Source organism: Centruroides sculpturatus, unplaced genomic scaffold (assembly GCF_000671375.1).
Source record: "Centruroides sculpturatus isolate CEXI.00-Female unplaced genomic scaffold, Cexi_2.0 scaffold371, whole genome shotgun sequence".
Lineage (NCBI taxonomy): Eukaryota > Metazoa > Arthropoda > Arachnida > Scorpiones > Buthidae > Centruroides > Centruroides sculpturatus.
The window spans coordinates 602652-616519 of NW_019384600.1; the positions used below are offsets into that span (position 1 = coordinate 602652).

Genomic DNA, 13868 nt, shown 5'->3' on the forward strand with positions numbered 1-13868 from the left:
GTGATATTCGCGACGAATAAACAACATTAGAACTCCAGCTAAAGCGCGCGTAAACACAAATAAAATGTAAACAAACCACAAAGATGGCACCGGATAATTGCGCATACTCATGACGTCACTCGTGATGTCGCTTGGAAACTTCTCTATATAACATTTTTTTTACAAATATATTAAACAATAAGTAACAATGTGACTTTTGTCTATAATAATTTTTCAATTTAATCATTTAACCACCTATTAAATTCCATTTAATTAAATTGTTAAAAAAAATTTGAAAAACACGATTAAAAAATTTATATACCGAAGCACCACCTAACGCGAACACGCAAATTTTTGAGATTTAAAATTTGTTTTCCAAACGAACGCTATTTTCAAATTTGTAATTTGGAATTTATACTTTCAGTTAGCAACTGGAAAATATAGATTTAACTTTTAACTCGTATATAAACATGAGTGGTCAATTAGAAATTTCACCTTCTCGTTTAATTTTTAAAGGTGAGTGAAAATTAATAAATAAAAAACGAAAATATAATTAAACTGTACATCCGCCATTGTTGCAGAATATTGGAAAGAAGTAATTAATTCTTCCAAAATTACAAATATGATACAAACTGGTTTTATAAAAATCCAAATATAATCGTGGCATCTAAGCATAATAATTCATGAAATATTAATTTTCTAATTAAAAATTAAATCATCAATGATTAAAGGAGAATTACCCGATGATTTATAAATAATTAAAATAAATATAGCTCATTTTAAAAAATATACAATGAATTTCGATTTATTTATTGGTCATTTTAAGAATTAACAAATGACGTGAGGGATAAATAGTAAATTTTTTTAATTATTGATTTTTTTAGTTGAACGAAACCAGAACGAACATAATGTTATTATTATTTTATTCAGGTCCATATAATATTGGATCAGAAACTGAAATTCTGCTAAAGAATAAAGAAACTGAAACAGTATGTTTCAAAATCAAAGCAAGAGATCCAAGCAAATGTCTAGTTTCACCATCCTTTGGAAGCGTTGAATCTGATGAAACGGTTTCAATTAGGAGTAAGCACTTACAATCGGCTTTTTTTCGGNAATGACACCCACGTTCATTCGAATATTTTTCTAGTTTTAAAAGTTTTAAATTTTCTTTAATTAAAATTTTAATTAAAGAAAATAATTAAGGATTTATTAAGTAAATAATTAAAATAAATATAGCTCATTTTAAAAAATATACAATGAATTTCGATTTATTTATTGGTCATTTTAAGAATTAACAAATGACGTGAGGGATAAATAGTAAATTTTTTTAATTATTGATTTTTTTAGTTGAACGAAACCAGAACGAACATAATGTTATTATTATTTTATTCAGGTCCATATAATATTGGATCAGAAACTGAAATTCTGCTAAAGAATAAAGAAACTGAAACAGTATGTTTCAAAATCAAAGCAAGAGATCCAAGCAAATGTCTAGTTTCACCATCCTTTGGAAGCGTTGAATCTGATGAAACGGTTTCAATTAGGAGTAAGCACTTACAATCGGCTTTTTTTCGGATGCTTTATTATTTATATTTTAGTTTTATGGACCTTTTCATTCATTAATAAGTGATTCTAAAATAATTCTTTTCAGTTATACTCTTGCCAGATGACTCCAACTCGCTAGAAAAAATGGCACACAAATTCTTAATACAAACCATGCATCCTCCCATAAGTGGAATTGATCATGAAAAAATGGTATTCTTTCTACAAATATATATTTCTTTCTTATTTTTATTTATTTAAGTGAATACATTTAATAAACATTTTATTTTATGTATATAGTGGACGGAAGCGGATCCAACAAGCATCCGAGAAAAAAAGTTGCTATGTTTCTTTCCTGACGCACCCAACTTGGTAACTTGTCTGAATCGAATTGTCTTAATCTTCTTATATTGTCTGCTTAACTTTTTGTATAAATTTTTAGACTTCATCAACCACCGTTGCGGAAGAAAAGTCAGATTTGCAGTCGGTTTATACGTCCAGTATTACGGTTAGTTTGTTTTAAAATTATTTTTTAATATAAAAGTGTTAGAATGTAGTTTCTGAATTATTTTTGTACTTTTAGGAAGACGAAATAAATTACTTTAAAAGTTTAAGAGTTGATATTGCCAAGCTGACAGAAGGCATGGGAGATTTGCAAAAGTCTAACCATGAATTAAAGGTGACGTAGTTGATCCGACGTCATGGCCAGATTTAGACTTGTTGGCGTAAGCTAAAATATATAAGATGCCTTTTCCTTCCGAACCAAATAATAATTAATTTAAGATATTAGGCCCGTAATACTGTATTCCGTCTCTTATTTATATTGTTTAAGTCTGAGCCATAATATGTTGGCACAAGAAGATTTTAGATTTATGATTTTTCCAAATGATGATATTGAATTATGTTATATATTTTTATATATATAAAAGCTTGTTTAAGTAATAAAATTATTCTATTCATACAGACAGAGCTTTCATTTTTAAAATCACATACAATTTCTAGAAATGGAGATGAAGATCAAGTAAGTATTTAAATTTATATCATTTGTAGTCACGCTTATGACAAAACCTTTCGTTGCTTTTTATGAATTAAGTTAGTAAAATGTATATATGTAAATTTGAACAAAAGTATAACTCATGTAAATTCTTACAGATATCGGCAGTCGAATCATTACACGGGAATACGAGCATATCCCAAGATCTTGGAGGTATAGAGGCAGAAAACACCACTCTTGAAGTTTCAATAAAACAGGAAAATCAATCAGTGTCTTGTTTTCGCTATACAATGATCGCATCTTTGTGTATATTAAATTTCCTAATTGGAATTATAATTGAAAAATGCTTTGACACCGTTTAAAACGTTCATAACGGGATAATTACTAAATGTTATTCTAATTAGAAACGTGTTTATGTACAGTACACATTGTACTATATATACAGTATGCATCGCGTCAACATTCTTCTTGATTTTAATTGTTATATTTATATTTTAATGCAATATAACCTTAAATAATTTTTCATTTCATTATAATTACATTTTTTACAATTATCAAACACGAATTCGTGTTCATTGTTCGTTCTTTTTTATCTGAAAATTAGATATTAAAAGTTAGACTAGCAACAGTTTTGCTTCCTGTAATTTTTAAGTTTTGTTTTATATTATTATCTTGCAAGAATCAGTCATAAATAGCCGTTGCAAAAACACGGAGTATGTAAAATCGATACTTATGAAGGATTCTACTTTACGTTTTTCGCTCTGTGGATACTGATTGCAGTGGTGCATTGTAGCGTCTTAGGGTCCAGGTAAATTTGAATTAGGGGCCAGTGTATAGTGTCGACTTCAGATTCTTTTCTTCGGAGGAATTTTTTGGGGAAAATCTCCCGGATTCTCTTGGATTCAAAACTGCCCATGCCGAAAAAACTAAACAATTGTAAATAAAATTTCATTAAAACGACACGGTGAGATATGACATTTATGAACAATTATTTTTAATCCATAAGAAAAATTCATAAATAACATACTTACTTGAATTAATATGTACTCATAAACAACAGTCATTTGATATTGCAAAGAAAAAACAACGTTTTATAAATTAAAACAATTCTTAACAATACAATAAATTGAAAAAATCGCAATTACAACGAAAGTTTAAAGAAAAATGACAAGACATTACAGGGATGAATAAACAAATTATATTGTCATTTTTTGAGCTGAGAAATTGTCAGTTCATTATAATCGACTCTATTTGAAATGTCATTCCCGATGTACAGTAAAACCTGTCTATGGCGACCACCCACGGTTCCTTCAAAAAGTGGTCTTTTAGACAGGTGGTCGTCCAATACAAGTGGTGCTGTAATACCGTATTTCCGTACGTATTTTGCGCATTTTTTAGCCATTTCTACTAAGCAAAACTCGAGGCGAGCAAAAATAAACGAATTTTTTCAACGATAGAGCTTTATTGGTATTGTATTTTATTCTTATCGGATAATCCGATTTTCAGGAGTCGTCATGATATTATAAGACAGATTTAATACCAATAAAGATTAATACAATACTTGCATTTTCTCGATTATAATGCACACTTTCTTTTTTCCGACTTAATTAATTCGACTTGGTTCTTTTCGTTCGCTTCTCAGTTACGTGTATTACGTTATCAATATAAAACCGCGTCCTATCTCTCCATCACTTTGCTTTTCGTTAGTTTAATCTTATTTTAACTTTAAAAATACTGTATTTTTTAATATTTAATATTTTCTTAATTAATTAAGTACAATAAGAAATATTATTAATTAATAATAAAACGATTTTATTATTTTTTCTCGTCATACGATTTCATTACAATCGCAGAATCGAAAAAAAAAGTAAAACTGATTTTTGCATTAATGCGTTTATTGTTTTTTTGAATATTTTGCCTGCGAAAATTACTTGGATATTATTTTTCTAAAAATATTGCGGAAATAAGGTAGGTTGATACAGAAACTATTTATCGCACGTGTACTGTATATGAGCTTCAAAATAAATAAATAAAAATAGATTTTATCAAACGATGAGATCAGCCGATTAATTGTATCGTGTACAATATTTTACACCCCCAAGGAAAATACTGTAGGTCTAGGGTAAAATAAATTTTGTTTTCCCACAGTTAAACTTCGCCGCTAATTGCTGTTGTGATAACTTTAATACGATCTTCTAACGACAGCACTTTGCATTTCGGACATTTTCCAACAAACTGAAATGAATTTCCTTTGTTGCTAGACTAATTTATTAACACCTGCACCTAATTTCAAGGGTGGGAGAAGTGCCCGGGATGGGTTCGAACGAGAGTTTAGACTAATTCATTATATTAGGAGGTGGAAACGTTGTTGAGATGGGTTCTTACAATAGTTTAGACCAGATACATTCGCGAAAGTGGTCGCTTATTACAGGTGTTGTATGTTGTTTCGGACCAAAAATCGATGCCCGCGGTCGCGTTACACAGGTGGTCGTTTAATACAGGTAACTTATACGAAGACTCTATGGATAAACTATTCCGTGCCAGAAATTTTTGCCCGTTTTGACAGGTGCCCGTCGAATGCAGGTGGTCGCCTAAGCAGTTTTCACTGTATATCATATTGCCAAATTGCATAATTTTTGTATCCAATTAAATTACGATATATGTTATGCAGTAATGAATTTACGAAAGATTGGTTTGGAAGCTCCAGACAATCGCCCATTTTGCTCATAGGATAAAATGCCACTGTATAGAACAGTGGTTCATAACCGGTGTTCCGCAAAATTATGAAAGTGGCGGACAATTTCATACAAATCACGAATATTTTTCCAGTTTGTATGGTGTTATATCCTTTCCAAAACTCAAAGCATATGCCCAATATGCTTTTTATTCAACGACATTTTGACTTGATTTTATTCAAACAAAATGTGAAGTAAAGTGTTAAAACACGCTTCTGAACAAAGAATACGATCTCACCTTTAGCAATAAAGTGACAAATTCACAACTGTTATAAATAAATCACACATCTACGTTAAATAACAACAGCTGTTAAAAATACGCAAAATTTTCGTCTAACCCAACAGCAGGAAACCATAATTTAATTAAAAAACTTTAGCATTGTAAATTCGAAGTGTGCAGTTTACAATAAAGATATAATGCAACAAGTATTTTCGAGCTAGAAGCGTCTTTATAGCAGTGGTCCATTGTATTTTTTTCACAAAATCCGTTTTTGATATGTGTGTTGCGTATGAACATTATGACTAATAACTTTAACTCAGATCTCTTATATATATAAGATCAGGTAATACATTTATTATAAGATAATTTTAATAATTACTATGTCCATTTTTTAGTTAATATTTATTATTTTAGAAAACAAAAATTAATACTAGAAAGCGCACAATGGATATATTTATTATTAAATGAAAACACGATTCTGAGGAAATTATAAATGATGGAGCCAGTGTAAGGACGCCAATTGGGGGGGGGGTTATTCCCCACCGTCGGGATGGCTTAAGGTCTAATCGTATGTGGGTANTACAGTACCTAATTTATATATAATACTGTACAGATGATAGTAATCTCTCTGTAACATGGTGCTGGACGGCAGAAAAGTTTGGCTGCCCGATGACATTTTACGTAATTATAGTTTTTTTTACCGTCACAGTTTTTTCGCTGTCTTATAGGAATCATAATTATAGGAACCCGTTTTATACGGGGTCTACTGTATTCGATTCTATCGATTGAATCGAGTCGGTGGGTTTTTCCAATGTTATCGAATGACGAAAAAACTGATAGAATTCTTCCCTACCGCTAAAATAAGCCGCAGTTAAGATCGTTGGCCGGATGGTTGTATGTAATACGTCTGTTGCGACTGTCGACGGACGTATTGAATTATATAATTAAATAAAACTAAATATTATTATTGACTATTTCTTTATTTATTAATTACGTAGTTGCTGGTATTGGTTTAGTTGTCTGTGTTTATATCATCTCCGTTTTGGATAGTTACTGAATACATTCTTCATCTTGTACTTTTTTGAATACCCTCGTATCGTAAGTTGCAGATGCACGAAGCGCATCGTAACTATTACGATATGTAAGAACTGGCGTAAGCAACGTTTTTCGAGTCCAACGAGGCTCCATTTTTTGTTAATACAAACAATACTATAAATTTTTATATTTTTAATATTAACTGTTTTTTACTATACGATAATTACTCGTTGTTAATGAAAAAGTATTAAAAATTTATGATGATAATTCAATTTCTGTGGGCCCTATTAGTGCCTACCTAGATTCCCCCTGCTCGTAAGTCCGTGTGCCGGTTTCGAGTACAGTCGACCCCCCTATAAGACGGTAGATACGTTCCATTCTTTAGGAATCCGATTTCTTAGGAGTCCTTGCCAATCACAGCCCAACACGTGTGAAGTTTACAGACTACGGCTGTTTGAAAGGTTTCTTCCATAAAATTAATCGATTCTAGACTAATCCGACTCAACATTTCCAAAATACGTATATTTTTTTGGAAATAATTCGTATAAACTACGCTATAAACAAAAAATTGTAGGAATACTTACTGAGTGTGCACCGTTCGACGTCGTCGTTGCTCGAGCTTGTTTTCGTCGCGGAACGGCTCGGCAAACTGCGGCNAAAAATTAATACTAGAAAGCGCACAATGGATATATTTATTATTAAATGAAAACACGATTCTGAGGAAATTATAAATGATGGAGCCAGTGTAAGGACGCCAATTGGGGGGGGGGTTATTCCCCACCGTCGGGATGGCTTAAGGTCTAATCGTATGTGGGTAACGGTTTTGAGGAGACAGGAAAGACAAGTGTTTCACAAAGAAACCGTTTATTTAGGATACAATGCTTACACTATTTAATCGATGTTCAGAAGTACGAAGTCTGTTTGATGAGTCTTCTAGAGTTCTTTTCTTTTTGTTTTTCAACGCTCGCGGAACCACGGGGCGGCGTCAAATCGAGTCAATGTTCGAAAAGAGAAGAAACACAAAATAGCGGTGAACTGAAGCACAAAAAGTAATGGAAGGAAGCGACGATTACAACAGATGCATTCTGGAGAGGAACCTCTTTTGTCCTTGAAGTCGGAATTTTATAATTTTCTCCGGATCCAATCATTGCTAATTGGTTAAGAGAAAAAGGTTTACCTTTTTCTTCTCACTTCTCCATTGGTCTCCCACCTGTCTCCAGGTGTATGGAGTTACGTGTCGGTCACGGGAAAGGTCGGCTAGAGATGGTCTACCCAACACCATCTTTTAGACCCTGATCGCGTTTAATAGATGGCAATGACACCCACGTTCATTCGAATATTTTTCTAGTCTTAAAAGTTTTAAATTTTCTTTAATTAAAATTTTATTTTTCCCGCTAGTCTTTATGAGCGTCGACGTCAAAATCCGGTGTCGCCGATTCGACTTTTACAACTTGTTTTCTTTACTGTCGACCTTAACAAATTTTACCTTTTTTTTTTCTTTTTGTTAACGTTATTTCCGGGCCTCACACGAGTATAAGTGAATGTAGTAGTAATGGTCTTGGCCCACAAGTGGCCAAGCCATTCCCTAAACACTAGGTTCAGTCGTGGGTTCGCGCTCGCTGGCCACGAGTTTTCTGGATTTTCTTCGTCTGTAACGCCTGAATAGGGGCCAGTTACCCTTAAAAGACCTCCCGGAAGGCATTATTCCTCGCATATAACACAAAATATATATATAACTACTAACCACGCCACATGTCCATCGAAAAAACTTACCACAGCCCGCCATAGCTTAGTAGCTCTTGCCCAACATGAAAATCACGCCAAGACTAGTAATGGTGTTGCTGCAAATGCATCTTATACAGAAGATAAAATTAAACGTATTAATTAATTAAAATTAAAAGAAGAAAAATTAATAGACAATATTCGGAGGAATATTTAAGTTTCGGTTTTACCTAACCGGCAAGGAAGAATTACATTCCACAGCGCCTTGTATGCGGAGAAAAATGGAGCAATGGTTCCGCTAAGTTGAAACGCCGCTACAAAGCACTCCAATCTCGCATCAAAAACTATAGATTATTTCAAGAGATTGTTGGACATACAAGTAAAACGTTTTGAAAAAACTGTTAAAATTTCCGATAAGGCACAGCTTGCATCATATAAGGTAGCTGAATTACCATAAAGTTAAAACCACATACTAACTATAGCAGAGTTTATTTTACCAGAATCTTGTGAATAGTAAAAGCTATGTTTGGCGACGAAGCAAAAAGGAAGTTATGAAAATTCTTCATTCGAACGACAATAAAAAATAGAATTAAAAATGTGAGATAATATTGAGAAAACAATTGCCGATAAACTTTCCATGCATTTTTCTTTACAAATTGACGAGTCCACTGGCAGCAGTAAAACCCATACTAGAATTCGTTCGTTTCATTAATGAAAACGAAATAGTGAATCAATTTCTATGCTACAGAGAACTTAAAAGAACGTACAACAGGACATGTGTTCGACTGTATTACGTTATATTTAGAAAAATTTACTATATCACGAAAGAAGTGTGTAGGAATTGTACGGACGGTGCTCCATCAATGAGAAGCTCTATTAAATTAAAGGATTTATTATTCTTGTAAAGACAAAAAACTCAAATATTATATCTAAGCACTGTTTTTTTTGTTTTTTTTTGCATAATCCCTAATTTCAAAAACATTAACGGCAACGTTAAAACCTGTACTAGGCCCTAGATGTAAATATAGTAAATTACATCAAGTCAAGGCCTTTAAAAACACGCCTTTTTAAAAATCTTTTGCTTTTGCATACTGAAGATGGTAAAGTGCTATGCTGAATTTTAGAACTTGAGAATGAATTGTTGGCCGTTTTCCCAAAATAAAGGTATAGATGCTTTTGTAAAATGTCTTTAAAATGATATTCGGTGTGCTAAAATGGCATATTTAGCCGATATTTTTAATTAAATAGCGTTACCCAGGGGAAAAATAAAAATATTTTGACATACACTGACAAACTCAGCATTTCAGAAAAAAACGCAGTAGATATGTTTCCTTTGCTTCAAAATAAAAATGCCGAGGTAGTAATTTCCATTAAAACAGAACACTTAACACTATTGTGACCTTTCGGGTAGGCACCTCTTTGGTACCCTGTCAGGATTGACACCACAGTGTTTCTCGAAACACGGAAACCGAGACGGCGATTACGTCACGCCGTCGAGCGAGCGGTCCCGTACGTGATCAGACGGATTCGTGATGTCGATTCGAGAGACAACATTGGAAGTGACTCAGATACACTTAACAATTAACAAGGGTTTATTTAAAAATCTATTGGAAAAAGAGTTGTCGCGGAGAGAGAGAGTTCACATATGATTCGCGGGATGATAAATACCTTTGGTAATAGGTCCCGGTCGGGTCTTGTTGAATCGGAGAATAAGAGCTTCCTATGGGTTTTTTAGAATGTATCCAGTTCTGATGGGTATTTTTCGTTATCCAGGCGATGCACTAACACACACACACAGAAAAGTTTATCCTATGGCGATTAATTCGGATCACTTAATGGCTGATAATTGAAGGGAGGACGACTTCTTTCCTCTCCGAGGACTAAGGCAGCGACTAACTTTTTTCGGCCGTCTCTGATAATACTCACGGACGATTTCGGCCGTGCAGAGGTTAAAAGTTCACGAGAAAGCGTCATGTTGCTTTCGAGAAAATGTAACGGGAGACTTTCTCAGGTAGCTAAGAACAACAATTGTTGCGTAATTCGTGAAATGTTATTATTAAAGAGTATTTCTAATATAAGAATTTCTGCCATCTTACACTATTGGAAGAAAATATTGCAAGTTCCTTTCTTTCCTTAAATATAGAAATTTATGACTGGATACGAACGAAATCCATTTGGCACAATTGATACATCGAGTTGTGAATTTTTGTTACAAGAACAATTGGTTACATTGTCAACGGATCGTACTTTAAAAATGAAATACTCTGAAACAAGTCTTGAGAATTTTTGTCCAAGACGAAAATCCAGCCGTCTGTACGAAGGCACTGAATATTTTGCTAGTTTTCATCATCATAGTTGTGAGCTCAATTTCTCAACATTAACCAACATGAACACTTAAAAACGCGAAAGACTAACTAGTATAGAAGAAATGAGGACAGCTATCACACATCTTAGATCTGATATTGCTGAAATTATGATAACGGGATATCTGAACAAGCTCAGGTATCAGATAAAAATTGACTTAAAGAATTTCCATTTGTGTTATTTTAGTTAACAAAAAACATTTGTAAAAACGGTATGAAATCTGTAATTTTGAATAAACAGACATTTTCGTGCTTATTTTAATGTGATTTCGATGTTCTGCAAATTTTCCTATATTCAAAACTGTTCTGACTTCGAAAAGGTTAAGAACCAGTGTTTGAATATTTAACGATGGCCGAATACGGATTTTTGACGTTTCATTCTGCTTGTTTTTAAATTTTTCATTATTTTACGTATACGAATCATTTGGCGTTTCCTAAATACCGTAGTTTCTACTTTTATCGTTCGGTGACACACTTAAACTTTTCATTGCGGATTGGCTTCTGATTGTTAAGGTTGCCTAGCATTAGAATTTTTTTTTTCCAACGGCAACATAGTTTTGACATTATATTGTATCGAGTCTCGTTTCGATCCAGAAATTTTGTGGGCTTGGGACTCGTAGTCGTCCATCACTAAATATTCGAATAAAATTTAATCGAAACATTGTTCGAGAATGTCGAATTCTGTGATTCTGCTTCTTTCGTTCCAAAGAAAAGCAACAAAATGAGCAACCTTCACGAAATAGACGGAAAAAAACACTTCGCGAAGACACGGAAGAAAAGTAGAGAAAGTTGAATACGTTCGTTCGAAAATGGATAAGTGCAAAGGATCGAAAAGCGAACGGGACGTCAAAGAAATCAAAGGCTTGGCAGGGTGAAGAGGTGTGTGTCAGTATTAGTCTCTCAAAGCAGATTTTGTATACGAAAAACCTATTGATCTAATTGCCATTTAATATTTTGACAATTATAATTCTCATCTAGCAATGGCCTTTTAATATAAAATATAAAAGCCGCGTATAAATTATATTAAATAATTTATACGCTGCTTTCATATTTTAATTTTTTTTGATTTTCTATAAAGCAACTTCTAAGCTCAAAATTGAATAGTCTGTGGTATATTTTTAATACGGTAATATATTAATTTATAATCATGGTGTTCTAATAATTTTTAAATTTTAAAATAATATTTGTTTGAATTCATATAATGAAAGTACTGTAATGCAAATTAACTTCCATATTTACATGTAATTTGTGTATATAGGATAAGAAAAAATTAGCATATTTTATTAGAAGCAAACAAAAAAANAATACTATAAATTTTTATATTTTTAATATTAACTGTTTTTTACTATACGATAATTACTCGTTGTTAATGAAAAAGTATTAAAAATTTATGATGATAATTGTAATTATATTAGTATAACGAAATCATTTACCGTCTACAAAATCCCCGCATAGAATATTAGGAAATTTTAATTTTGAACCGGGAGTTAACCAAAACATTATCACGTTAGTGCAGAAAAAATTACAGAACTTACCAAGCAAAGCTTGCCTTTGTTCGCTATCACTAGATGAAATGTATATCAAAAAAGGGTTGATTTGTGAAAAAAAAAATCAGGGAAACAGTTTTAGGATATTTACTAACCTCTTATTCCATCACTTCAAATAATATTAAGGTCATTCTTTTTGAGTGGTTAAACGAATTACAAAAAATTGATATTCGGGTGGTTAATACAGCATCGGATCAAGGTACTTTAAATAGGAAGTTATTTGAGAAAACTCTTATTACATCTGATCTAACCTTTTAACGAATCCAAGATTTTTAATGTATATGACTCATTTAATAACAGGTTTATTAAAGTAAAAGTTTTTCTTAATTTGTCAGATATAAACCCGAATAAACTAGAAAAAGTAACAGAATCGTCAAATACTACTGAAAAAATGACATATCTAATGTAATAAATAATGAACTGGAATCGGTAGATAAACAGTGTATTGCGTATACCGCGGGTTGGCTAGCTAAAAGAATTGCGAGTAAGTGCAAAGATTGCAAAAAATGTTATAATAATTTGATGAGTAATTGGGCAAATTTTCTATCGAGTGACCGAGTGTTTTTGTTTTATAAAGATTTATGCAGAAAGCGGACGCATTAAAAAATTAACTGTACAGTACATACAACTTATTGGGTAAATGCCTTATGTACGTGTGAAAAATGTTGTAGTAATTGGAAATTTTACATTTGCATAATATTAGTAGTTTATTAGGCTATTGTTTATCATATATTAATAGAGATCGGTTCAAAGGATGTAGACGTACTTTAAAAGAAATCGTGTTCTTGGGCTAGGTAACGGCTATAATTAAATATTAGAAATTGATTAATTTGACTAGAAGTAGGCAGTTACGCCGCCATGTCGTATTAAATTTAATAATTATAAATAATTAATTTTTAATTTAGACATTTTAAAAATTTAATTTGGAATTGGTCATTGAATTTAATACGAGATGGCGGCGTAACAGCCTACTTTTAGTCAAATTAATCAAGAATTAACCAAGAATTTGGCATATCGTTCGGCGCGTTTATTATATAACGGGCTACGATCGTCGATGTATATACGTAATATGCGTGAACGCGAGTTTGAAAAATGTGCGATGACCGGCGACACTAAGATGCTAGCGGAGCGAGTGCTAAACACGGACTGATGGAGCGTGCGCGCAATCAGGGACTTTCTATCTCCTGGTCACTCGTTACGCGAAACGTCGCTCTTTAAGCGAGTGGTTTTTACAATTTTTGCTTGTTGCGCGAGGTTCCACTGTATCTTTTTTATGGTACACAATTTTGCAGAAAAAACACCTTTGGAAGAATGTATACAATACTCGAATTCATTAAATCCCGTTCGAGGCCGAGAGAAGTTTTTCGTTGTAAAAAATTATCACCGGTCGTCGACGCAGTCTGACAGAAGTAAATATTATTAGATTTCTTGTAGTATGTACACGGTCATATTCAAACAGTTTATAATATTGTCAGCGGCGGCCTTATCCATTGCGAGGCTCTGGGCGGCAGATCTTTGCCAGGCCCTTGTCCTTTGTGCAAAGTATGTGAATTGAAATAGTAGGCATTTATTAATATTAATATATACTGTACTATAAATTAAATTTATTTTATTGTTATAACTAATAGCCAAGGATAAAATAAAAAGTTTTAAATATCAACTTTTTTCTACTTGGTTGTTGCGCGAGGCCCCTCCAAGAGCGAGGCCCCGGGCGATTGCCCTGCTCGCCAC

At 32.8% G+C, this 13868-nt stretch overlaps 2 protein-coding genes across 3 annotated transcripts in view; both read left to right on the top strand.

The window, feature by feature from the left end:
• The first annotated feature begins 335 nt into the window (after positions 1-335).
• Positions 336-3680, top strand: LOC111624979 (vesicle-associated membrane protein-associated protein B/C-like). Its single transcript, XM_023367990.1, has 8 exons — positions 336-495; positions 910-1062; positions 1631-1734; positions 1822-1893; positions 1964-2029; positions 2105-2200; positions 2486-2542; positions 2674-3680. Exons 1-8 carry the CDS (start codon positions 450-452, stop codon positions 2875-2877), a joined length of 798 nt encoding a protein of 265 aa, XP_023223758.1. The 5' UTR covers positions 336-449; the 3' UTR covers positions 2878-3680.
• A 2879-nt stretch (positions 3681-6559) lies between these two features.
• LOC111624977 (ketohexokinase-like) overlaps positions 6560-13868 on the top strand; it is a 30488-nt gene continuing 23179 nt past the window's right edge. For both annotated transcript variants that reach the window (XM_023367988.1, XM_023367987.1), the window contains exon 1: positions 6560-6623. The gene's annotated coding sequence lies outside the window, so the exon portion shown is untranslated. The remainder of the gene's footprint in view (positions 6624-13868) is intronic.

Excerpts from the sequence above, each read along its gene's own strand:
- LOC111624979 (XM_023367990.1), top strand. The coding sequence starts at position 450 with ATGAGTGGTCAATTAGAAATTTCACCTTCTCGTTTAATTTTTAAAG. Across the intron at positions 1,735-1,821 it reads GAATTGATCATGAAAAAATG|TGGACGGAAGCGGATCCAAC; the intron begins GTATTCTTTCTA and ends TTATGTATATAG. Across the intron at positions 2,543-2,673 it reads GAAATGGAGATGAAGATCAA|ATATCGGCAGTCGAATCATT; the intron begins GTAAGTATTTAA and ends AAATTCTTACAG.